The sequence below is a fragment of the Cololabis saira genome, chromosome 9 (genome assembly GCF_033807715.1).
Source record: "Cololabis saira isolate AMF1-May2022 chromosome 9, fColSai1.1, whole genome shotgun sequence".
Classification (NCBI taxonomy): Eukaryota; Metazoa; Chordata; class Actinopteri; order Beloniformes; family Belonidae; genus Cololabis; species Cololabis saira.
Genome location: NC_084595.1, coordinates 43,922,164 through 43,946,829, shown reverse-complemented (window position 1 = coordinate 43,946,829; position 24,666 = coordinate 43,922,164). Strand labels below are relative to the sequence as shown.

The window sequence follows — 24,666 nt, the reverse complement described above, 5'->3', positions numbered from 1 at the left end:
ATGGTCGTAAGCGGCAGCTGCGGCTTCACAACTGTCTTCTATACGCGCACTTACCGAGTGTACTGTCACGTTTGTGTTTGTTTCATCATAACTGAACAACACAAACATCCGTATGCTGTCCTTTGACGACCGAGTTACTCCTTAGAATAAATGGATGGCGCTCCTATAGTTTATTTCTTTAGTTCAGCCACTTATAGGCTCTGCAAAGCGATTTATCCTTTTTCCTATTCACCCGTTCACAGCCTCTTATTTTCGACACTCACAATGTGACACCAACCCCCCGGTGAACATGTGGGAATGAAGTGTCTCATAAACACCGACACACGGCAGCTGCAGAGTTTCAGCTCCGCTACAATCCACCAGCTCCACTTGTGAATGAGCTCCACTGACTCTTGAACACACCGGTTTTACTCTCCGTCTCAGACATCGGGATGTGGTTGCCGAGAAGTGAACACTTTATAAGAGCTATTTCAGGGTTCAGCTTTCGCTTACGGCCATACCAGCCTGAATACGCCCGATCTCGTCTGATCTCGGAAGCTAAGCAGGGTCGGGCCGGGTTAGTACTTGGATGGGAGACCGCCTGGGAATACCCGGTGCTGTAAGCTTTTTCAACCAGCACAGAGTGCTCTTGCTCCCTCTACTCACACATTTTTATACCTGCTTTGTTTGTTTGTTTGTTTGTTTGTTTATTTGTTTATTTGTTTGTTTATTGGATGGATCCAATAAAAAAAGTGAATTTCCCCATTAAGGTAGAAATAAGCTTGTATTTTAACCTCTCATTCAGCACCCGGGTATTGTAGGTGTTGTTTTTTGAAGCTTTGCACATGTAAAATAAAGTGTTGAACGCAGCTCCCTGTCGGACCACTTTTTTTGGAACCAGCATGAGTTGGAAATGTCTTCAAATTCCCTCACATGGCATTTTTTGTTGTTAGATTGCCATTACAGTTATAATATTTTCATGGTCCTGTGGCAAAATAATGTCACTACTTCTGCTGTGCTTTTAAACAGCTGTGTGTGTCTGGTTTTCTGGTGTTTATAATAACAAGAAAAGAAATACATCTTCACTCTAATGTGTGCTATTAGGGTTAGGGTTAGGGTTAGGGCTAGGGTTAGGGTTAGGGTTAGGGTTAGGGTTAGGGTTAGGAGCCAACGACAGTCCAGTCAGTTATCCAGTCAGTTTTCACCGTTTCAAGCTTCCTCCTTCAGACCGGGATACAATGAAGATGGCAGACATCTGAGAGCACAAGGGCAGATCTTGTTACAGAGTCAGACAGTATGCATCATCTTTTGCACTCAGTAGAATTACATGCAGCTCAACAAGCAGTATGCTCGTTATTGCATATTGAGCTGGCAGTGTGAACACAGCTATAGATACCAATGCATGTGTTAAATCAATATCACTGAAAGCAATTGGAACTCATTCGTACAAGAGGAAAAGCTGGCGTTTGGTTTTTTTGGTCATGACAAAACTTTAAATACAGTGTCATCCACGACAACTTGTGTGTGCTAAAATGTAACGATTAGATAGCAAGATTATGTGTTATTGGATTGGTATTAGAGTCTTAAAATCAGTGGGAATAACTAATAAGAATGCTTGGTAAAATGTTTCATCCTGAGCTGGAAGACATCTTCACATCAACTCAATGCATAATGTGTTGTTTTTGATAATACACAAACTTGTTTTTTAACCTCTCATTCAGCACCCGGGTATTGTAGGTGTTGTTTTTTGAAGCTTTGCACATGTAAAATAAAGTGTTGAACCCAGCTCCCTGTCGGACCACTTTTTTTGGAACCAGCATGAGTTGGAAATGTCTTCAAATTCCCTCACATGGCATTTTTTGTTGTTAGATTGCCATTACAGTTATAATGTTTTCATGGTCCTGTGGCAAAATAATTTCACTACTTCTGCTGTGCTTTTAAACAGCTGTGTGTGTCTGGTTTTCTGGTGTTTATAATAACAAGAAAAGAAATACATCTTCACTCTAATGTGTGCTATTACGTGTGCTTGCTCCTCCACTATTCTTCGTGACGTCATCAAAGACATCACATTCTTTGATGACGTTCCAAGGCTCCATGAAAGAGCATTTGAACGCTATGCGTCTGAAGCTGGAGCTGATTTGCTGCAAACGAGGATGAATGTGCACATGTTCCCAAACGTAGCAACAGCGCCCTCTGCTGGTTCATGGTGGTATGGTCGTAAGCGGCAGCTGCGGCTTCACAACTGTCTTCTATACGCGCACTTACCGAGTGTACTGTCACGTTTTTGTTTGTTTCATCATAACTGAACAACACAAACATCCGTATGCTGTCCTTTGACGACCGAGTTACTCCTTAAAATAAATGGATGGCGCTCCTATAGTTTATTTCTTTAGTTCAGCCACTTATAGGCTCTGCAAAGCGATTTAGCCTTTTTCCTATTCACCCGTTCACAGCCTCTTATTTTCGACACTCACAATGTGACACCAACCCCCCGGTGAACATGTGGGAGTGAAGTGTCTCATAAACACCGACACACGGCAGCTGCAGAGTTTCAGCTCCGCTACAATCCACCAGCTCCACTTGTGAATGAGCTCCACTGACTCTTGAACACACCGGTTTTACTCTCCGTCTCAGACATCGGGGATGTGGTTGCCGAGAAGTGAACACTTTATAAGAGCTATTTCAGGGTTCAGCTTTCGCTTACGGCCATACCAGCCTGAATACGCCCGATCTCGTCTGATCTCGGAAGCTAAGCAGGGTCGGGCCGGGTTAGTACTTGGATGGGAGACCGCCTGGGAATACCCGGTGCTGTAAGCTTTTTCAACCAGCACAGAGTGCTCTTGCTCCCTCCACTCACACATGTTTATACCTGCTTTGTTTGTTTGTTTGTTTGTTTATTTGTTTGTTTGTTTGTTTATTTGTTTGTTTATTGGATGGATCCAATAAAAAAAGTGAATTTCCCCATTAAGGTAGAAATAAGCTTGTTTTTTAACCTCTCATTCAGCACCCGGGTATTGTAGGTGTTGTTTTTTGAAGCTTTGCACATGTAAAATAAAGTGTTGAACGCAGCTCCCTGTCGGACCACTTTTTTTGGAACCAGCATGAGTTGGAAATGTCTTCAAATTCCCTCACATGGCATTTTTTGTTGTTAGATTGCCATTACAGTTATAATATTTTCATGGTCCTGTGGCAAAATAATTTCACTACTTCTGCTGTGCTTTTAAACAGCTGTGTGTGTCTGGTTTTCTGGTGTTGTTTATAATAACAAGAAAAGAAATACATCTTCACTCTAATGTGTGCTATTAGGGTTAGGGTTAGGGCTAGGGTTAGGGTTAGGGTTAGGAGCCAACGACAGTCCAGTCCGTTATCCAGTCAGATTTCACCGTTTCAAGCTTCCTCCTTCAGACCGGGATACAATGAAGACGGCAGACATCTGAGAGCACAAGGGCAGATCTTGTAACAGAGTCAGACAGTATGCATCATCTTTTACACTCAGTAGAATTACATGCAGCTCAACAAGCAGTATGCTAGTTATTGAGCTGGCAGTGTGAACACAGCTATAGATACCAATGCATGTGTTAAATCAATATCACTGAAAGCAATTGGAACTCATTCGTACAAGAGGAAAAGCTGGCGTTTGTTTTTTTTGGTCATGACAAAACTTTAAATAGAGTGTCATCCACGACAACTTGTGTGTGCTAAAATGTAACGATTAGATAGCAAGATTATGTGTTATTGGATTGGTATTAGAGTCTTAAAATCAGTGGGAATAACTCATAAGAATGCTTGGTAAAATGTTTCATCCTGAGCTGGAAGACATCTTCACATCAACTCAATGCATAATGTGTTGTTTTTGATAATACAAAAGCTTGTTTTTTAACCTCTCATTCAGCACCCGGGTATTGTAGGTGTTGTTTTTTGAAGCTTTGCACATGTAAAATAAAGTGTTGAACGCAGCTCCCTGTCGGACCACTTTTTTTGGAACCAGCATGAGTTGGAAATGTCTTCAAATTCCCTCACATGGCATTTTTTGTTGTTAGATTGCCATTACAGTTATAATATTTTCATGGTCCTGTGGCAAAATAATGTCACTACTTCTGCTGTGCTTTTAAACAGCTGTGTGTGTCTGGTTTTCTGGTGTTTATAATAACAAGAAAAGAAATACATCTTCACTCTAATGTGTGCTATTACGTGTGCTTGCTCCTCCACTATTCTTCGTGACGTCATCAAAGACATCACATTCTTTGATGACGTTCCAAGGCTCCATGAAAGAGCATTTGAACGCTATGCGTCTGAAGCTGGAGCTGATTTGCTGCAAACGAGGATGAATGTGCACATGTTCCCAAACGTAGCAACAGCGCCCTCTGCTGGTTCATGGTGGTATGGTCGTAAGCGGCAGCTGCGGCTTCACAACTGTCTTCTATACGCGCACTTACCGAGTGTACTGTCACGTTTTTGTTTGTTTCATCATAACTGAACAACACAAACATCCGTATGCTGTCCTTTGACGACCGAGTTACTCCTTAAAATAAATGGATGGCGCTCCTATAGTTTATTTCTTTAGTTCAGCCACTTATAGGCTCTGCAAAGCGATTTAGCCTTTTTCCTATTCACCCGTTCACAGCCTCTTATTTTCGACACTCACAATGTGACACCAACCCCCCGGTGAACATGTGGGAGTGAAGTGTCTCATAAACACCGACACACGGCAGCTGCAGAGTTTCAGCTCCGCTACAATCCACCAGCTCCACTTGTGAATGAGCTCCACTGACTCTTGAACACACCGGTTTTACTCTCCGTCTCAGACATCGGGGATGTGGTTGCCGAGAAGTGAACACTTTATAAGAGCTATTTCAGGGTTCAGCTTTCGCTTACGGCCATACCAGCCTGAATACGCCCGATCTCGTCTGATCTCGGAAGCTAAGCAGGGTCGGGCCGGGTTAGTACTTGGATGGGAGACCGCCTGGGAATACCCGGTGCTGTAAGCTTTTTCAACCAGCACAGAGTGCTCTTGCTCCCTCCACTCACACATGTTTATACCTGCTTTGTTTGTTTGTTTGTTTGTTTATTTGTTTGTTTGTTTGTTTATTTGTTTGTTTATTGGATGGATCCAATAAAAAAAGTGAATTTCCCCATTAAGGTAGAAATAAGCTTGTTTTTTAACCTCTCATTCAGCACCCGGGTATTGTAGGTGTTGTTTTTTGAAGCTTTGCACATGTAAAATAAAGTGTTGAACGCAGCTCCCTGTCGGACCACTTTTTTTGGAACCAGCATGAGTTGGAAATGTCTTCAAATTCCCTCACATGGCATTTTTTGTTGTTAGATTGCCATTACAGTTATAATATTTTCATGGTCCTGTGGCAAAATAATTTCACTACTTCTGCTGTGCTTTTAAACAGCTGTGTGTGTCTGGTTTTCTGGTGTTGTTTATAATAACAAGAAAAGAAATACATCTTCACTCTAATGTGTGCTATTAGGGTTAGGGTTAGGGCTAGGGTTAGGGTTAGGGTTAGGAGCCAACGACAGTCCAGTCCGTTATCCAGTCAGATTTCACCGTTTCAAGCTTCCTCCTTCAGACCGGGATACAATGAAGACGGCAGACATCTGAGAGCACAAGGGCAGATCTTGTAACAGAGTCAGACAGTATGCATCATCTTTTACACTCAGTAGAATTACATGCAGCTCAACAAGCAGTATGCTAGTTATTGAGCTGGCAGTGTGAACACAGCTATAGATACCAATGCATGTGTTAAATCAATATCACTGAAAGCAATTGGAACTCATTCGTACAAGAGGAAAAGCTGGCGTTTGTTTTTTTTGGTCATGACAAAACTTTAAATAGAGTGTCATCCACGACAACTTGTGTGTGCTAAAATGTAACGATTAGATAGCAAGATTATGTGTTATTGGATTGGTATTAGAGTCTTAAAATCAGTGGGAATAACTCATAAGAATGCTTGGTAAAATGTTTCATCCTGAGCTGGAAGACATCTTCACATCAACTCAATGCATAATGTGTTGTTTTTGATAATACAAAAGCTTGTTTTTTAACCTCTCATTCAGCACCCGGGTATTGTAGGTGTTGTTTTTTGAAGCTTTGCACATGTAAAATAAAGTGTTGAACGCAGCTCCCTGTCGGACCACTTTTTTTGGAACCAGCATGAGTTGGAAATGTCTTCAAATTCCCTCACATGGCATTTTTTGTTGTTAGATTGCCATTACAGTTATAATATTTTCATGGTCCTGTGGCAAAATAATGTCACTACTTCTGCTGTGCTTTTAAACAGCTGTGTGTGTCTGGTTTTCTGGTGTTTATAATAACAAGAAAAGAAATACATCTTCACTCTAATGTGTGCTATTAGGGTTAGGGTTAGGGCTAGGATTAGGGTTAGGGTTAGGAGCCAACAACAGTCCAGTCAGTTATCCAGTCAGATTTCACCGTTTCAAGCTTCCTCCTTCAGACCGGGATACAATGAAGACGGCAGACATCTGAGAGCACAAGGGCAGATCTTGTAACAGAGTCAGACAGTATGCATCATCTTTTGCACTCAGTGGAATTACATGCAGCTCAACAAGCAGTATGCTAGTTATTGCATATTGAGCTGGCAGTGTGAACACAGCTATAGATGCCAATGCATGTGTTAAATCAATATCACTGAAAGCAATTGGAACTCATTCGTACAAGAGGAAAAGCTGACGTTTGGTTTTTTTGGTCATGACAAAACTTTAAATACAGTGTCATCCACGACAACTTGTGTGTGCTAAAATGTAACGATTAGATAGCAAGATTATGTGTTATTGGATTGGTATTAGAGTCTTAAAATCAGTGGGAATAACTAATAAGAATGCTTGGTAAAATGTTTCATCCTGAGCTGGAAGACATCTTCACATCAACTCAATGCATAATGTGTTGTTTTTGATAATACACAAGCTTGTTTTTTAACCTCTCATTCAGCACCCGGGTATTGTAGGTGTTGTTTTTTGAAGCTTTGCACATGTAAAATAAAGTGTTGAACGCAGCTCCCTGTCGGACCACTTTTTTTGGAACCAGCATGAGTTGGAAATGTCTTCAAATTCCCTCACATGGCATTTTTTGTTGTTAGATTGCCATTACAGTTATAATATTTTCATGGTCCTGTGGCAAAATAGTGTCACTACTTCTGCTGTGCTTTTAAACAGCTGTGTGTGTCTGGTTTTCTGGTGTTGTTTATAATAACAAGAAAAGAAATACATCTTCACTCTAATGTGTGCTATTACGTGTGCTTGCTCTTCCACTATTCTTCGTGACGTCATCAAAGACATCACATTCTTTGATGACGTTCCAAGGCTCCATGAAAGAGCATTTGAACGCTACGCGTCTGAAGCTGGAGCTGATTTGCTGCAAACGAGGATGAATGTGCACATGTTCCCAAACGTAGCAACAGCGCCCTCTGCTGGTTCATGGCGGTATGGTCGTAAGCGGCAGCTGCGGCTTCACAACTGTCTTCTATACGCGCACTTACCGAGTGTACTGTCACGTTTGTGTTTGTTTCATCATAACTGAACAACACAAACATCCGTATGCTGTCCTTTGACGACCGAGTTACTCCTTAAAATAAATGGATGGCGCTCCTATAGTTTATTTCTTTAGTTCAGCCACTTATAGGCTCTGCAAAGTGATTTAGTCTTTTTCCTATTCACCCGTTCACAGCCTCTTATTTTAGACACTCACAATGTGACAACAACCCCCCGGTGAACATGTGGGAGTGAAGTGTCTCATAAACAGCGACACACGGCAGCTGCAGAGTTTCAGCTCCGCTACAATCCACCAGCTCCACTTGTGAATGAGCTCCACTGACTCTTGAACACAGCGGTTTTACTCTCCGTCTCAGACATCGGGGATGTGGTTGCCGAGAAGTGAACACTTTATAAGAGCTATTTCAGGGTTCAGCTTTCGCTTACGGCCATACCAGCCTGAATACGCCCGATCTCGTCTGATCTCGGAAGCTAAGCAGGGTCGGGCCGGGTTAGTACTTGGATGGGAGACCGCCTGGGAATACCCGGTGTTGTAAGCTTTTTCAACCAGCACAGAGTGCTCTTGCTCCCTCTACTCACACATTTTTATACCTGCTTTGTTTGTTTGTTTGTTTGTTTATTGGATGGATCCAATAAAAACAGTGAATTTCCCCATTAAGGTAGAAATAAAGGACAGTTTATTCTAATCTAAGAAAGAGGTGAGAGTGGGTGGAGGGCGTAAAGTAAAACAGATTCAGGTTGACAGATATGTGACATGAGGAGGAAATGTAATAATCTCCAGTAAACCAAAAGAGGCCAACAGTTCAATCAAGCTGATGCAGGATGAACAAGCGACACCATAAACTTGATCACAAATACCAGCACGCGTATTAGATTCCTGATGTGGGGAGATGAGGGAGAAGCTGCCGTCCGTCCAGTATGACTCTGTACGTACGTGGTTTATCAAGACAACACATCCCTCACGCTCTGATGTTTGAGCTCCTGGACCTCCTTCTGTACGCATCCTTGTTCTCCCTCTGCCTCCTTGTCATCTTCTTCTGTACCGTGTTTGTCTCTGTGTCCATCCACAAAGACTCTCTCCGTCCTCTTCCAGAGCTCCTTCACGTAACTAGGGCTCATTGTTATGGAAAGACTGATCCTCCTGGAAGAAGAGAAGATACGCAGAAATGAATGTACTCTGTAATGCAGTCAGTCATGGATTTGATGTTGTATCATGAAGCTGGTTCATTCAGCACCCGGGTATTGTAGGTGTTGTTTTTTGAAGCGTTGCACATGTAAAATAAAGTGTTGAACGCAGCTCCCTGTCGGACCACTTTTTTTGAAACCAGCATGAGTTGGAAATGTCTTCAAATTCCCTCACATGGCATTTTTTGTTGTTAGATTGCCATTACAGTTATAATATTTTCATGGTCCTGTGGCAAAATAATTTCACTACTTCTGCTGTGCTTTTAAACAGCTGTGTGTGTCTGGTTTTCTGGTGTTTATAATAACAAGAAAAGAAATACATCTTTACTCTAATGTGTGCTATTAGGGTTAGGGTTAGGGTTAGGGTTAGGGTTAGGAGCCAACGAAAGTCCAGTCAGTGATCCAGTCAGATTTCACCGTTTCAAGCTTCCTCCTTCAGACCGGGATACAATGAAGACGGCAGACATCTGAGAGCACAAGGGCAGATCTTGTAACAGAGTCAGACAGTATGCATCATCTTTTGCACTCAGTAGAATTACATGCAGCTCAATTCAATTCAATTCAATTCAATTTTATTTATATAGCGTCTAATACAACAGAGTTGTCTCTAGACGCTTTACAGAGACCCATACCCAGAACATGACCCCCGAGCAGTTATTACATAAACAATGGCAGGTAAAAACTCCCCTAGTGGGAGAAAAACCTTAAGCCAAACAGTGGCAAGGAAAAACTCCCCTTTAGGAGGGAAGAAACCTTGAGCAGGACCAGGCTCATAAGGGGGGACCCTCCTGCCGAGGGCCAGACTGGTGGGTCAGGGATGGCAACAGCACAGCAGGCAGGTGGAAGCAGCAACGGGATGACCAGGGGTGGGGACCGCAGGCCAGCACGCAGCTCCCGAAGCTCCGGCCCAATCAGCAAGTCCCAGGTTGGGGTGCAGGGTCAGGGAAAGACTTGTGCTCCGTAATGCAAGCTACAAGCCACCCACAACCACCTGCAGGACAAAAGAGAGAAAAGGGAGGAGAGGGGGGGGCCAGCAACGGGATGACCAGGGGTGGGGACCGCAGGCCAGCACGCAGCTCCCAAAGCTCCGGCCCAATCAGCAAGTCCCAGGTTGGGGTGCAGGGTCGGGGAAAGACTTGTGCTCCGTAATGCAAGCTACAAGCCACCCACGACCACCTGCAGGACAAAAGAGAGAAAAGGGAGGAGAAGGGGGGGCCAGCAACGGGATGACCAGGGGTGGTGACCGCAGGCCAGCATGCAGCTCCCGAAGCTCCGGCCCAATCAGCAAGTCCCAGTTTGGGGTGCAGGGTCAGGGAAAGACTTGTGCTCCGTAATGCAAGCTACAAGCCACCCACAACCACCTGCAGGTTCCGGTGTCCGGCAAAGGATGCTGCAACATGGACAAAAGAGAGAAAAGGGAGGAGAAGGGGGGGCCAGCACAAGAAACTACAGGAGCGACTCTGACACACTAAAGTTTACACTACCTAGAGATTTACCAACACCAGCTAGAGGTTTACTAAACACTAACTATAGGCTTTACTAAACAGAAATGTTTTAAGTTTAGTTTTAAAGGTGGAGGTGGTGTCAGCCTCCTTAACCCAGATTGGAAGTTGGTTCCATAGTAGTGGTGCCTGATAGCAGAACGCCCGCCCTCCAAATCTACATTTAGATACTCTAGGAACTACGAGTAAACCTGCACTCTGAGAACGGAGAGCTCTGACAGGAACATAAGGCACTATCAGGTCTTGCAAATAATGCGGAGCTAAGCCGTTTTGGGCTTTATACGCAAGTAATAAAATTTTAAATTGGATTCTGAATTTTACGGGTAACCAATGGAGCGACGCTAACACTGGAGAGACGTGGTCTCTCCTGCTAATTCCTGTCAGTACTCGTGCTGCTGCATTCTGGATCAGCTGGAGCCTATTCAGCAAATTACTTGGACATCCTGCTAACAACACATTACAGTAATCTAGTCTAGAAGATACAAACGCATTAACTAGTTTTTCTGCATCACTCTGCGAGAGGATTTTCCTAATCTTTGCAATATTACGGAGATGGAAAAAGGCTATTTTACAAACCTGATTGACATATGGTTTAAACGACAAATCCTGATCGAAAATAACACCAAGGTTTCTCACAGTTGCACTGGAAGCCATCGCAACACCATCTAATCCCTTCCTAAGATGCTCTGGACCAAGAATGATAACCTCTGTTTTATCTGAATTTAGAAGCAGGAAATTTCTGGACATCCAGTCCTTGATGTCCCTAAGACATGCCTGAAGTTTAACTAACGGTTCTGTTTCATCCGGCTTCATAGACAAGTAGAGCTGCGTATCATCAGCATAACAATGAAAGTGTATGCCGTGATTCTGGATTATACTTCCCAACGGCTGCATGTATAAACTGAACAAGATTGGCCCTAGCACTGAACCCTGCGGAACACCATAACAGACCCTTGACTGTTCTGAAGAAACCTCATGTACATGAACAAACTGGAACCTGTCAGATAGGTATGATTTAAACCAACATAGAGCTGTCCCTTTAATCCCAACAACATGCTCTAACCTGTGCAGTAAAATGCCATGATCTATAGTGTCAAAAGCAGCACTGAGGTCCAGTAGAACCAGTATGGACACTAATCCCTTATCTGAGGCCATAAGGAGGTCATTCGTGACTCGAACCAGTGCTGTCTCTGTGCTATGATGCATTCTGAACCCTGACTGAAAGACTTCAAACAGATCATTTCTATACAAATAGTCACATAACTGGCTTGAAACTGCCTTTTCCAGAATTTTAGACACAAATGGAAGGTTGGAAATTGGTCTATAATTAGCTAAGGTGTCTGGGTCAAGAGAAGGTTTTTTAAGTAAAGGTTTAATTACTGCGACTTTGAAAACCTGTGGTACATATCCTAAACTTAGGGATAGGTTAATTTGGTCCAGTATTGTCGTACCAATAAGAGAAAAAATATGCTTGAATAGTCGAGTCGGGATGGGGTCTAACATACATGTGGTTGACTTAGCTCTATTGACGAGTGTGGTCAGCTCAGGGAGGTCTATAGGATCAAAACAGTCTAGAGGCAAGTCAGAGCGTAGGGAAGTCGCTAAAGCTGAAGAAACGCCCACAACCGGCTGGTTGATTTCTTCTCTAATTCTCGCGATTTTACTTTTGAAGAAGCTCATAAAGTCCTCACTACTGAGAGCTGCAGGAATGCACGGCTCAACAGAGTTGTGACTCTTTGTCAGCCTGGCTACAGTGCTGAACAGAAAACGTGGGTTACTTTTGTTATCCTCTATCAACGTTGAATAATAAGCTGTTCTGGCTTTGCGAATGGCTTTTTTATATACTATTAGAATATCTTTCCATTCACGATAAGAGTCTACAGACCTACAAGAGTACCACTTCCTTTCCATTTTACGCACGTTTTGTTTCAACATGCGGATATCTGAATTATACCAGGGAGTTAAGCTCCTGTGGCTAGAAACCCTCCTTTTCAAAGGAGCAACTTCATCTAAAGCTGAATGCAACAAATAAGCAGTGTTACTAGCAAGGAAATCAACATCTGCAGAGGTAGAACCCAGGTCACTGGCCTCGACTACTTCACTATTTTTTGTCGTAAGATGAGCAATGGCCTCCCTAAATTTAACAATAACTTCATCAGACAAACATCTGCTAAAATAATACCTCCTATTTTGCACTTCAACATCAACAAAATTAAATTCAAACGTTATTAAGTAATGGTCGGATAAAAGGGAGTTTACAGGTGACACCAACAGACCATCAGCTTCAACACCGTAGGTGAGAACGAGATCGAGAGTATGATTAAAACAGTGCGTCGGTTTATCCACTTTTTGTGAAATACCCATTGATTCTAGAAGAGAATCGAAGGCTAATTTAAGATTATCGCTTTCAACATCCATATGAATGTTAAAATCACCCACTATGATGAATTTATCTGTGCTGATCAATAATCCAGAAAGGAAATCTGAAAATTCAGACAAAAACTCTAGATACGCACCAGCAGGGGGCCGGTACACTACCACTAACACAACTGGCTTCTCTGATTTCCAGCTCGGAAATTTCAGACCAAGCATGAGGCTTTCAAATGTATTATAGTTGCACTTAGGTTCAATTTTTGTTTGGAGACCGGAGTTATAAATTGCTGCGACTCCTCCGCCTCGGCCCGTGCTTCTAGGAATGTGATGATTAAAGTAGCCGGGCGGAGTTGATTCATTCAAACTAACATACTCTTCCTCCTGTAACCATGTTTCTGTTAAGCAGAAAATATCACTCCTGCTCTCTGTAATTATATCATATGCTCAACAAGCAGTATGCTAGTTATTGAGCTGGCAGTGTGAACACAGCTAAAGATACCAATGCATGTGTTAAATCAATATCACTGAAAGCAATTGGAACTCATTCGTACAAGAGGAAAAGCTGACGTTTGGTTTTTTTGGTCATGACAAAACTTTAAATACAGTGTCATCCACGACAACTTGTGTGAGCTAAAATGTAACGATTAGCGATAGCAAGATTATGTGTTATTGGATTGGTATTAGAGTCTTAAAATCAGTGGGAATAACTCATAAGAATGCTTGGTAAAATGTTTCATCCTGAGCTGGAAGACATCTTCAAATCAACTCAATGCATAATGTGTTGTTTTTGATAATACACAAGCTTGTTTTTTAACCTCTCATTCAGCACCCGGGTATTGTAGGTGTTGTCTTTTGAAGCTTTGCACATGTAAAATGAAGTGTTGAACGCAGCTCCCTGTGGGACCACTTTTTTTGGAACCAGCATGAGTTGGAAATGTCTTCAAATTCCCTCACATGGCATTTTTTGTTGTTAGATTGCCATTACAGTTATAATATTTTCATGGTCCTGTGGCAAAATAATTTCACTACTTCTGCTGTGCTTTTAAACAGCTGTGTGTGTCTGGTTTTCTGGTGTTGATAATAATAACAAGAAAAGAAATACATCTTCACTCTAATGTGTGCTATTACGTGTGCTTGCTCTTCCATTATTCTTCGTGACGTCATCAAAGACATCACATTCTTTGATGACGTTCCAAGGCTCCATGAAAGAGCATTTGAACGCTACGCGTCTGAAGCTGGAGCTGATTTGCTGCAAACGAGGATGAATGTGCACATGTTCCCAAACGTAGCAACAGCGCCCTCTGCTGGTTCATGGCGGTATGGTCGTAAGCGGCAGCTGCGGCTTCACAACTGTCTTCTGTCTGTCACGTTTGTGTTTGTTTCATCATAACTGAACAACACAAACATCCGTATGCTGTCCTTTGACGACCGAGTTACTCCTTAAAATAAATGGATGGCGCTCCTATAGTTTATTTCTTTAGTTCAGCCACTTATAGGCTCTGCAAAGCGATTTAGCCTTTTTCCTATTCACCCGTTCACAGCCTCTTATTTTAGACACTCACAATGTGACAACAACCCCCCGGTGAACATGTGGGAGTGAAGTGTCTCATAAACACCGACACACGGCAGCTGCAGAGTTTCAGCTCCGCTACAATCCACCAGCTCCACTTGTGAATGAGCTCCACTGACTCTTGAACACACCGGTTTTACTCTCCGTCTCAGACATCGGGGATGTGGTTGCCGAGAAGTGAACACTTTATAAGAGCTATTTCAGGGTTCAGCTTTCGCTTACGGCCATACCAGCCTGAATACGCCCGATCTCGTCTGATCTCGGAAGCTATGCAGGGTCGGGCCGGGTTAGTACTTGGATGGGAGACCGCCTGGGAATACCCGGTGCTGTAAGCTTTTTCAACCAGCACAGAGTGCTCTTGCTCCCTCTACTCACACATTTTTATACCTGCTTTGTTTGTTTGTTTGTTTGTTTATTTGTTTATTTGTTTGTTTATTGGATGGATCCAATAAAAAAAGTGAATTTCCCCATTAAGGTAAAAATAAGCTTGTTTTTTAACCTCTCATTCAGCACCCGGGTATTGTAGGTGTTGTTTTTTGAAGCTTTGCACATGTAAAATAAAGTGTTGAACGCAGCTCCCTGTCGGACCACTTTTTTTGGAACCAGCATGAGTTGGAAATGTCTTCAAATTCCCTCACATGGCATTTTTTGTTGTTAGATTGCCATTACAGTTATAATATTTTCATGGTCCTGTGGCAAAATAATTTCACTACTTCTGCTGTGCTTTTAAACAGCTGTGTGTGTCTGGTTTTCTGGTGTTTATAATAACAAGAAAAGAAATACATCTTCACTCTAATGTGTGCTATTAGGATTAGGGTTAGGGTTAGGGTTAGGAGCCAACGAAAGTCCAGTCAGTTATCCAGTCAGATTTCACCGTTTCAAGCTTCCTCCTTCAGACCGGGATACAATGAAGACGGCAGACATCTGAGAGCACAAGGGCAGATCTTGTAACAGAGTCAGACAGTATGCATCATCTTTTGCACTCAGTAGAATTACATGCAGCTCAACAAGCAGTATGCTAGTTATTGAGCTGGCAGTGTGAACACAGCTAAAGATACCAATGCATGTGTTAAATCAATATCACTGAAAGCAATTGGAACTCATTCGTACAAGAGGAAAAGCTGGCGTTTGGTTTTTTTGGTCATGACAAAACTTTAAATACAGTGTCATCCACGACAACTTGTGTGTGCTAAAATGTAACGATTAGCGATAGCAAGATTATGTGTTATTGGATTGGTATTAGAGTCTTAAAATCAGTGGGAATAACTCATAAGAATGCTTGGTAAAATGTTTCATCCTGAGCTGGGAGACATCTTCACATCAACTCAATGCATAATGTGTTGTTTTTGATAATACACAAGCTTGTTTTTTAACCTCTCATTCAGCACCCGGGTATTGTAGGTGTTGTTTTTTGAAGCTTTGCACATGTAAAATAAAGTGTTGAACGCAGCTCCCTGTCGGACCACTTTTTTTGGAACCAGCATGAGTTGGAAATGTCTTCAAATTCCCTCACATGGCATTTTTTGTTGTTAGATTGCCATTACAGTTATAATATTTTCATGGTCCTGTGGCAAAATAATTTCACTACTTCTGCTGTGCTTTTAAACAGCTGTGTGTGTCTGGTTTTCTGGTGTTTATAATAACAAGAAAATAAATACATCTTCACTCTAATGTGTGCTATTAGGGTTAGGGTTAGGGTTAGGGCTAGGGTTAGGGTTAGGGTTAGGGTTAGGAGCCAACCACAGCCCAGTCAGTTATCCAGTCAGATTTCACCGTTTCAAGCTTCCTCCTTCAGACCGGGATACAATGAAGACGGCAGACATCTGAGAGCACAAGGGCAGATCTTGTAACAGAGTCAGACAGTATGCATCATCTTTTGCACTCAGTAGAATTACATGCAGCTCAACAAGCAGTGTGCTAGTTATTGAGCTGGCAGTGTGAACACAGCTATAGATACCAATGCATGTGTTAAATCAATATCACTGAAAGCAATTGGAACTCATTCGTACAAGAGGAAAAGCTGGCGTTTGGTTTTTTTGGTCATGACAAAACTTTAAATACAGTGTCATCCACGACAACTTGTGTGTGCTAAAATGTAACGATTAGATAGCAAGATTATGTGTTATTGGATTGGTATTAGAGTCTTAAAATCAGTGGGAATAACTCATAAGAATGCTTGGTAAAATGTTTCATCCTGAGCTGGAAGACATCTTCACATCAACTCAATGCATAATGTGTTGTTTTTGATAATACACAAGCTTGTTTTTTAACCTCTCATTCAGCACCCGGGTATTGTAGGTGTTGTTTTTTGAAGCTTTGCACATGTAAAATAAAGTGTTGAACGCAGCTCCCTGTCGGACCACTTTTTTTGGAACCAGCATGAGTTGGAAATGTCTTCAAATTCCCTCACATGGCATTTTTTGTTGTTAGATTGCCATTACAGTTATAATATTTTCATGGTCCTGTGGCAAAATAATTTCACTACTTCTGCTGTGCTTTTAAACAGCTGTGTGTGTCTGGTTTTCTGGTGTTGTTTATAATAACAAGAAAAGAAATACATCTTCACTCTATTGTGTGCTATTAGGGTTAGGGTTAGGGCTAGGGTTAGGGTTAGGGTTAGGGTTAGGGTTAGGGTTAGGGTTAGGGTTAGGGTTAGGAGCCAACGACAGTCCAGTCAGTTATCCAGTCAGTTTTCACCGTTTCAAACTTCCTCCTTCAGACCGTGATACAATGAAGACGGCAGACATCTGAGAGCACAAGGGCAGATCTTGTAACAGTCAGACAGTATGCATCATCTTTTGCACTCAGTAGAATTACATGCAGCTCAACAAGCAGTATGCTAGTTATTGAGCTGGCAGTGTGAACACAGCTATAGATACCAATGCATGTGTTAAATCAATATCACTAAAAGCAATTGGAACTCATTCGTACAAGAGGAAAAGCTGGCGTTTGGTTTTTTTGGTCATGACAAAACTTTAAATACAGTGTCATCCACGACAACTTGTGTGTGCTAAAATGTAATGATTAGATAGCAAGATTATGTGTTATTGGATTGGTATTAGAGTCTTAAAATCAGTGGGAATAACTCATAAGAATGCTTGGTAAAATGTTTCATCCTGAGCTGGAAGACATCTTCACATCAACTCAATGCATAATGTGTTGTTTTTGATAATAATAATAATAATAATAACTTGCATTTATATAGCACCTTTCAAAGAACCCAAGGTCGCTTTACAAATCATAGGCCTTTTCAAGGCATGCCTTGAAAAAGGAAAACCAAGGAAGAACAAACAAAACAAAACACCATCGGGACAAAACGACAGGGGGGGGCGGGTGGGCACTAATGGGGAAAAGCCAGGGTGAAAAGGTGGGTTTTGAGTTGGGTTTTGAAACTGTCCAGAGAAGGGGAGTCACGGATTACAGCGGGGAGAGAGTTCCAAAGGGTGGGAGCAGCAACACTGAAGGCTCTGTCCCCAAAGGTCTTCAGTCTGGTCCGGGGGATGGAGAGCAGACCAGCGTCTGAAGACGGGAGAGGGAGTGTGGTGATGAAGGAGGTCGGACAGGTACTGGGGGGCCAGAGTGTGAAGGGATTTGTAGGTGAGTAGGAGGAGTTTGTACTGAATGCGGAACTTAACGGGTAGCCAGTGGAGGTGGATGAGGATGGGGGTGATGTGCTGCCAGGGCTTGGTGTGGGTGAGAACCCTGGCAGCTGAATTCTGCACATACTGGAGCCTGTCCAGGGTTTTACTTGGAACCCCAGACAGGACTCCATTACAATAATCCAGTCGGGAGGTGATGAAAACATGGATGAGTGTTTCTGCCACAGAGTCAGAGAGTGAGGGACGGAGACGTGCGATGTTCCTGAGGTGATAGAAGGCAGATTTGGTGACCGACTTGATATGTGACTGGAAGGAGAGGGTGGAGTCCAAGATGACGCCCAGATTACGGACCTCGGAGGATGGTGTAATGGTGCAGCCGTCCACCCGGATGAGCAGATCTCCAACCTTCCGGAGCAGTGACTTGGGGGCCACAACCATGAGCTCCGTCTTATTGCTGTTCAGTTTGAGGAAGTTAGTTGTCATCCAAGATTTTATGGCTGAGAGGCAGTTAACCAAAGACTGTGGGGGGAGCTGGGAGGATGGTGAGGTGCTGAGATGGAGCTGGGTATCGTCAGCGTAGCAGTGAAAACTGAGACCATAGTGGCGTATGATCTGGCCAAGGGGGAGCAGGTAGGTGGTGAAGAGGGTTGGACCGAGCACAGAGCCTTGGGGGACACCATGGTTGACTGGGGCAGGGTGGGAGGAGGAGCCAAGGATGGTGACAAACTGAGTTCTGTTGGTGAGGTAAGACTGGAACCAGGATAAAGCAGAGCCAGAGATACCAAGGAGAGCAGATAGGCGTTCGAGGAGGATGGTGTGGGAGATGGTGTCAAAGGCAGCGGAGAGGTCGAGAAGGATGAGGATGCTGATTTTACCATTGTCTGCAGCAGTGAGGAGGTCGTTGGTGATCTTGATGAGAGCGGTCTCAGTACTGTGGTGGGTTCTGTAGGCTGACTGGAAGGGTTCATAGAGCTCATGGTTGGACATATGCTGGTGGAGCTGGGCCGCCACTGCTCTTTCCAGGATCTTACTGAGGAAGGGAAGGTTGGAGATCGGCCGGAAGTTATTGAGGTCCTCAGGGTCCAAACCAGGCTTTTTCAGGATGGGAGTGATGGAGGCGATTTTGAGACTGGGGGGCACTGAACCGGAGCCTATGGAGGAGTTAATTATGTCGGTGATGACGGGACAGAGGGTAGGAAGGCAGGCTTTCACCAAAGCAGTTGGCATGGGGTCCAGAGAGCAGGAGGAAGCTTTGGCTTTGGAGACCAGTTTGGTGACCAGTGCGGTGGTGACAGGGGAGAAAGAAGAGAGAGAGCAGTGGGGGGGGCAGGGAAGCTCCAGGGGCGCACCACTTAGTGAACCGCCGGGGGAGGGAGGGTCAGGTGTGAGGAGTTGCTGGTGAATGGTGTCCACCTTAGCACCGAAGAACTCCAGGAACTTGGAGCAGCGCTCCTGGTCCTCTGTGGTAGGGGGGGCGGCAGGGGGGCGGAGCAGGCGATTGATGGTGGAGAACAGTGTCCTGGGGTGATTTTGTTGAGAGCCAATGAGGGTGGAGTAGTACCTCACCTTGGTTCTGGCTAGTTCGTCCTTGTATGACCTCACATGCTCTTCAAAAGCCAGCCGGTGGACGGTCAGGCCAGTTCTTTTGTGGAGCTGCTCCAACCGGCGACAGGTGGTCTTAGAGATGCGGAGGTCTGAGGTGAACCAGGGGGCTGGACGGGCATAGGAGACAGACCGGTGTTTGAGGGGGGCCAGAGAGTCCAGGCAGCTGGATAGAGCCACATTGTAGTGGTTGACCAGGTCCTCCGCCGAAGTGTCGGATGGGGCCCGGGCCAAGTGGGCCTCAAGCAGGTCAGACAGAGCTGGTGGACTCACCGACTTGACACTCCTGAAGGAGATCGTCCGTCTGGTATGCAGTGCAGGTGAGGAGACCGGGATGTCGAACAGGACAGCATGATGGTCAGATACTGCCAGATCCAGACACTGCAGATGGGAGGGAGGGGTACCAGTGGAACACACTAGGTCCAGTGTGTGACCTTTGACATGGGTGGAGCCTCGTACATGCTGGGTGAAGTTAAGACAGTCCAGAACTGACAGGAACTCTGCAGCAAAGCTGCAGTTGGAGGAGTCAACATGAATGTTGAAGTCACCCAACAGCAGGGTGGATGAAGCCTTGGAGCAAACAGAGGTCAGTAGCTCTGTAAGCTCAGCAATGAAGGTGGTGGAGGCCTTGGGGGGGCGGTAAATGAGGACACACTGTTGTTGTGCAGAACCAGTGAGTGTAAATGTAATACACTCAAAAGAAGTGGTCTTGGGTGTAGGAGTTTCCTTAACCCGGATATTAGCACGGTGGATGACAGCCAGACCCCCGCCCCGGCCAACAGAGCGGGGTTTCTGGAGATAAGTGTAACCAGGGGGAGTAGCTTGGTTCAGAGTCAAAAAATCCTGCTGATTTTGCCAAGTCTCTGTCAAGCACAGAAAATCCAATTTTCGGTCAGTTATGATGTCATTAATCAATAATGCTTTGTTATTGAGAGAGCGAGTGTTAAGCAACATGAATGAGGCAGTAGAGGGAGAAGACAGAGTGACAGAACTGACACTGTCAACACAGACCAGTGGCCTGAGACAGCCGGCACGCGGCTGTGCGCGCATGTTGTTGTGATGACGTCGCCCCACAACACGGAAGTGCGCCGCGGATGTCAACACCGGGACGGCGTTCATGGCAGTGGGACTAAACTTGTGCCGGGATGCTCTGTGTATGTAGCGGGGGCGCTTTAGGAGACCGAGTGATCGGATGGCATCAAGACAGATGAGAGCCGCGGAGCTTGAAAGCTCCCGCGGAACACAAGAGTAAGATCTGAGCACCATGTTGATGGAGAGATCTAGCCAGCTAGCCGGGCGCCGGGAGCCGGGAGCAGAGAGCAGAGAGCCCCGCCACGGATAACGCCAGCCAGCGGTGCAATGACCGGAGAAAGGGCGCAGGCAGCCCCCTAGGGCGCAATCAGAGTGGCAGGGAGGGAGGAAATCCAATCCGAGACCCGTGAAGATGAGAGAGTCCTCGATCTCCGGAGCGTGAGTAGCACAATAAAAAGACTGAGATGCACAATCTGCAAGTTGTTGTGGCAGGATTGTGGAAACGATGTCGAATAAAAACAGCGTTAAAAATAGACGTTAAAATAGAAAATAGACCGGCGGAGAAGCGGCGACATACACGCCAGCGTCCTCTCACACCGGAAGCGTGAACAGTGATAATTGATAATACACAAGCTTGTTTTTTAACCTCTCATTCAGCACCCGGGTATTGTAGGTGTTGTTTTTTGAAGCTTTGCACATGTAAAATAAAGTGTTGAACGCAGCTCCCTGTCGGACCACTTTTTTTGGAACCAGCATGAGTTGGAAATGTCTTCAAATTCCCTCACATGGCATTTTTTGTTGTTAGATTGCCATTACAGTTATAATATTTTCATGGTCCTGTGGCAAAATAATTTCACTACTTCTGCTGTGCTTTTAAACAGCTGTGTGTGTCTGGTTTTCTGGTGTTGTTTATAATAACAAGAAAAGAAATACATCTTCACTCTAATGTGTGCTATTACGTGTGCTTGCACTTCCACTATTCTTCGTGACGTCATCAAAGACATCACATTCTTTGATGACGTTCCAAGGCTCCATGAAAGAGCATTTGAACGCTACGCGTCTGAAGCTGGAGCTGATTTGCTGCAAACGAGGATGAATGTGCACATGTTCCCAAACGTAGCAACAGCGCCCTCTGCTGGTTCATGGCGGTATGGTCGTAAGCGGCAGCTGCGGCTTCACAACTGTCTTCTATACGCGCACTTACCGAGTGTACTGTCACGTTTGTGTTTGTTTCATCATAACTGAACAACACAAACATCCGTATGCTGTCCTTTGACGACCGAGTTACTCCTTAAAATAAATGGATGGCGCTCCTATAGTTTATTTCTTTAGTTCAGCCACTTATAGGCTCTGCAAAGCGATTTAGCCTTTTTCCTATTCACCCGTTCACAGCCTCTTATTTTTGACACTCACAATGTGACAACAACCCCCCGGTGAACATGTGGGAGTGAAGTGGGGCGTCTCATAAACACCAACACACGGCAGCTGCAGAGTTTCAGCTCCGCTACAATCCACCAGCTCCACTTGTGAATGAGCTCCACTGACTCTTGAACACAGTGGTTTTACTCTCCGTCTCAGACATCGGGGATGTGGTTGCCGAGAAGTGAACACTTTATAAGAGCTATTTCAGGGTTCAGCTTTCGCTTACGGCCATACCAGCCTGAATACGCCCGATCTCGTCTGATCTCGGAAGCTAAGCAGGGTCGGGCCGGGTTAGTACTTGGATGGGAGACCGCCTGGGAATACCCGGTGCTGTAAGCTTTTTCAACCAGCACAGAGTGCTCTTGCTCCCTCTACTCACACATGTTTATACCTGCTTTGTTTGTTTGTTTGTTTGTTTATTGGATGGATCCAATAAAAAAAGTGAATTTCCCCATTAAGGTAGAAATAAGCTTGTTTTTTAACCTCTCATTCAGCACCCGGGTATTGTAGGTGTTGTTTTTTGAAGCTTTGCACATGTAAAATAAAGTTTTGAACGCAGCTCCCTGTCGGACCACTTTTTTTGGAACCAGCATGAGTTGGAAATGTCTTCAAATTCCCTCACATGGCATTTTTTGTTGTTAGATTGCCATTACAGTTATAATATTTTCATGGTCCTGTGGCAAAACAATGTCACTACTTCTGCTGTGCTTTTAAACAGCTGTGTGTGTCTGGTTTTCTGGTGTTGTTTATAATAACAAGAAAAGAAATACATCTTCACTCTAATGTGTGCTATTAGGGTTAGGGTTAGGGTTAGGGTTAGGGTTAGGGTTAGGGTTAGGGCTAGGGTTAGGGTTAGGGTTAGGAGCCAACGACAGTCCAGTCAGTTATCCAGTCAGATTTCACCGTTTCAAGCTTCCTCCTTCAAACCGGGATACAATGAAGACGGCAGACATCTGAGAGCACAAGGGCAGATCTTGTAACAGAGTCAGACAGTATGCATCATCTTTTGCACTCAGTAAAATTACATGCAGCTCAACAAACAGTATGCTAGTTATTGAGCTGGCAGTGTGAACACAGCTATAGATACCAATGCATGTGTTAAATCAATATCAATGAAAGCAATTGGAATTCATTCGTACAAGAGGAAAAGCTGGCGTTTGGTTTTGTTGGTCATGACAAAACTTTAAATACAGTGTCATCCACGACAACTTGTGTGTGCTAAAATGTAACGATTAGATAGCAAGATTATGTGTTATTGGATTGGTATTAGAGTCTTAAAATCAGTGGGAATAACTCTTAAGAATGCTTGGTAAAATGTTTCATCCTGAGCTGGAAGACATCTTCACATCAACTCAATGCATAATGTGTTGTTTTTGATAATACACAAGCTTGTTTTTTAACCTCTCATTCAGCACCCGGGTATTGTAGGTGTTGTTTTTTGAAGCTTTGCACATGTAAAATAAAGTGTTGAACGCAGCTCCCTGTCGGACCACTTTTTTTGGAACCAGCATGAGTTGGAAATGTCTTCAAATTCCCTCACATGGCATTTTTTGTTGTTAGATTGCCATTACAGTTATAAAATTTTCTTGATCCTGTGGCAAAATAATTTCACTACTTCTGCTGTGCTTTTAAACAGCTGTGTGTGTCTGGTTTTCTGGTGTTGTTTATAATAACAAGAAAAGAAATACATTTTCACTCTAATGTGTGCTATTACGTGTGCTTGCTCTTCCACTATTCTTCGTGACGTCATCAAAGACATCACATTCTTTGATGACGTTCCAAGGCTCCATGAAAGAGCATTTGAACGCTACGCGTCTGAAGCTGGAGCTGATTTGCTGCAAACGAGGATGAATGTGCACATGTTCCCAAACGTAGCAACAGCGCCCTCTGCTGGTTCATGGCGGTATGGTCGTAAGCGGCAGCTGCGGCTTCACAACTGTCTTCTATACGCGCACTTACCGAGTGTACTGTCACGTTTGTGTTTGTTTCATCATAACTGAACAACACAAACATCCGTATGCTGTCCTTTGACGACCGAGTTACTCCTTAAAATAAATGGATGGCGCTCCTATAGTTTATTTCTTTAGTTCAGCCACTTATAGGCTCTGCAAAGCGATTTAGCCTTTTTCCTATTCACCCGTTCACAGCCTCTTATTTTCGACACTCACAATGTGACACCAACCCCCCGGTGAACATGTGGGAGTGAAGTGTCTCATAAACACCGACACACGGCAGCTGCAGAGTTTCAGCTCCGCTACAATCCACCAGCTCCACTTGTGAATGAGCTCCACTGACTCTTGAACACACCGGTTTTACTCTCCGTCTCAGACATCGGGGATGTGGTTGCCGAGAAGTGAACACTTTATAAGAGCTATTTCAGGGTTCAGCTTTCGCTTACGGCCATACCAGCCTGAATACGCCCGATCTCGTCTGATCTCGGAAGCTAAGCAGGGTCGGGCCGGGTTAGTACTTGGATGGGAGACCGCCTGGGAATACCCGGTGCTGTAAGCTTTTTCAACCAGCACAGAGTGCTCTTGCTCCCTCTACTCACACATGTTTATACCTGCTTTGTTTGTTTGTTTATTTGTTTGTTTATTGGATGGATCCAATAAAAAAAGTGAATTTCCCCATTAAGGTAGAAATAAGCTTGTTTTTTAACCTCTCATTCAGCACCCGGGTATTGTAGGTGTTGTTTTTTGAAGCTTTGCACATGTAAAATAAAGTGTTGAACGCAGCTCCCTGTCGGACCACTTTTTTTGGAACCAGCATGAGTTGGAAATGTCTTCAAATTCCCTCACATGGCATTTTTTGTTGTTAGATTGCCATTACAGTTATAATATTTTCATGGTCCTGTGGCAAAATAATTTCACTACTTCTGCTGTGCTTT

General features: G+C 44.0%; 1 protein-coding gene and 7 non-coding genes across 8 annotated transcripts; 7 read left to right on the top strand and 1 right to left on the bottom strand.

Annotated features, from left to right (window-relative positions):
- Positions 1-486: 486 nt before the first annotated feature.
- LOC133451632 (5S ribosomal RNA) lies at positions 487-605 on the top strand. Its single transcript, XR_009783178.1, has one exon. It is a non-coding gene; the product is annotated as a 5S ribosomal RNA (ribosomal RNA).
- A 2,072-nt stretch (positions 606-2,677) lies between these two features.
- LOC133451631 (5S ribosomal RNA) lies at positions 2,678-2,796 on the top strand. Its single transcript, XR_009783177.1, has one exon. It is a non-coding gene; the product is annotated as a 5S ribosomal RNA (ribosomal RNA).
- Positions 2,797-4,848: 2,052 nt separating this feature from the next.
- On the top strand, positions 4,849-4,967 carry LOC133451667 (5S ribosomal RNA). The gene has a single exon (XR_009783209.1). It is a non-coding gene; the product is annotated as a 5S ribosomal RNA (ribosomal RNA).
- A 2,947-nt stretch (positions 4,968-7,914) lies between these two features.
- LOC133451652 (5S ribosomal RNA) lies at positions 7,915-8,033 on the top strand. The gene has a single exon (XR_009783196.1). It is a non-coding gene; the product is annotated as a 5S ribosomal RNA (ribosomal RNA).
- Positions 8,034-10,073: 2,040 nt separating this feature from the next.
- On the bottom strand, positions 10,074-11,078 carry LOC133451207 (uncharacterized; the record flags this gene model as incomplete). Its single annotated transcript, XM_061730174.1, has 1 exon — positions 10,074-11,078. A coding segment is annotated over one exon (876 nt), but the record flags the coding sequence as incomplete, so codon positions are not given.
- A 3,262-nt stretch (positions 11,079-14,340) lies between these two features.
- On the top strand, positions 14,341-14,459 carry LOC133451655 (5S ribosomal RNA). The gene has a single exon (XR_009783199.1). It is a non-coding gene; the product is annotated as a 5S ribosomal RNA (ribosomal RNA).
- A 7,540-nt stretch (positions 14,460-21,999) lies between these two features.
- Positions 22,000-22,118, top strand: LOC133451665 (5S ribosomal RNA). The gene has a single exon (XR_009783208.1). It is a non-coding gene; the product is annotated as a 5S ribosomal RNA (ribosomal RNA).
- A 2,053-nt stretch (positions 22,119-24,171) lies between these two features.
- Positions 24,172-24,290, top strand: LOC133451654 (5S ribosomal RNA). The gene has a single exon (XR_009783198.1). It is a non-coding gene; the product is annotated as a 5S ribosomal RNA (ribosomal RNA).
- Positions 24,291-24,666: the final 376 nt, after the last annotated feature.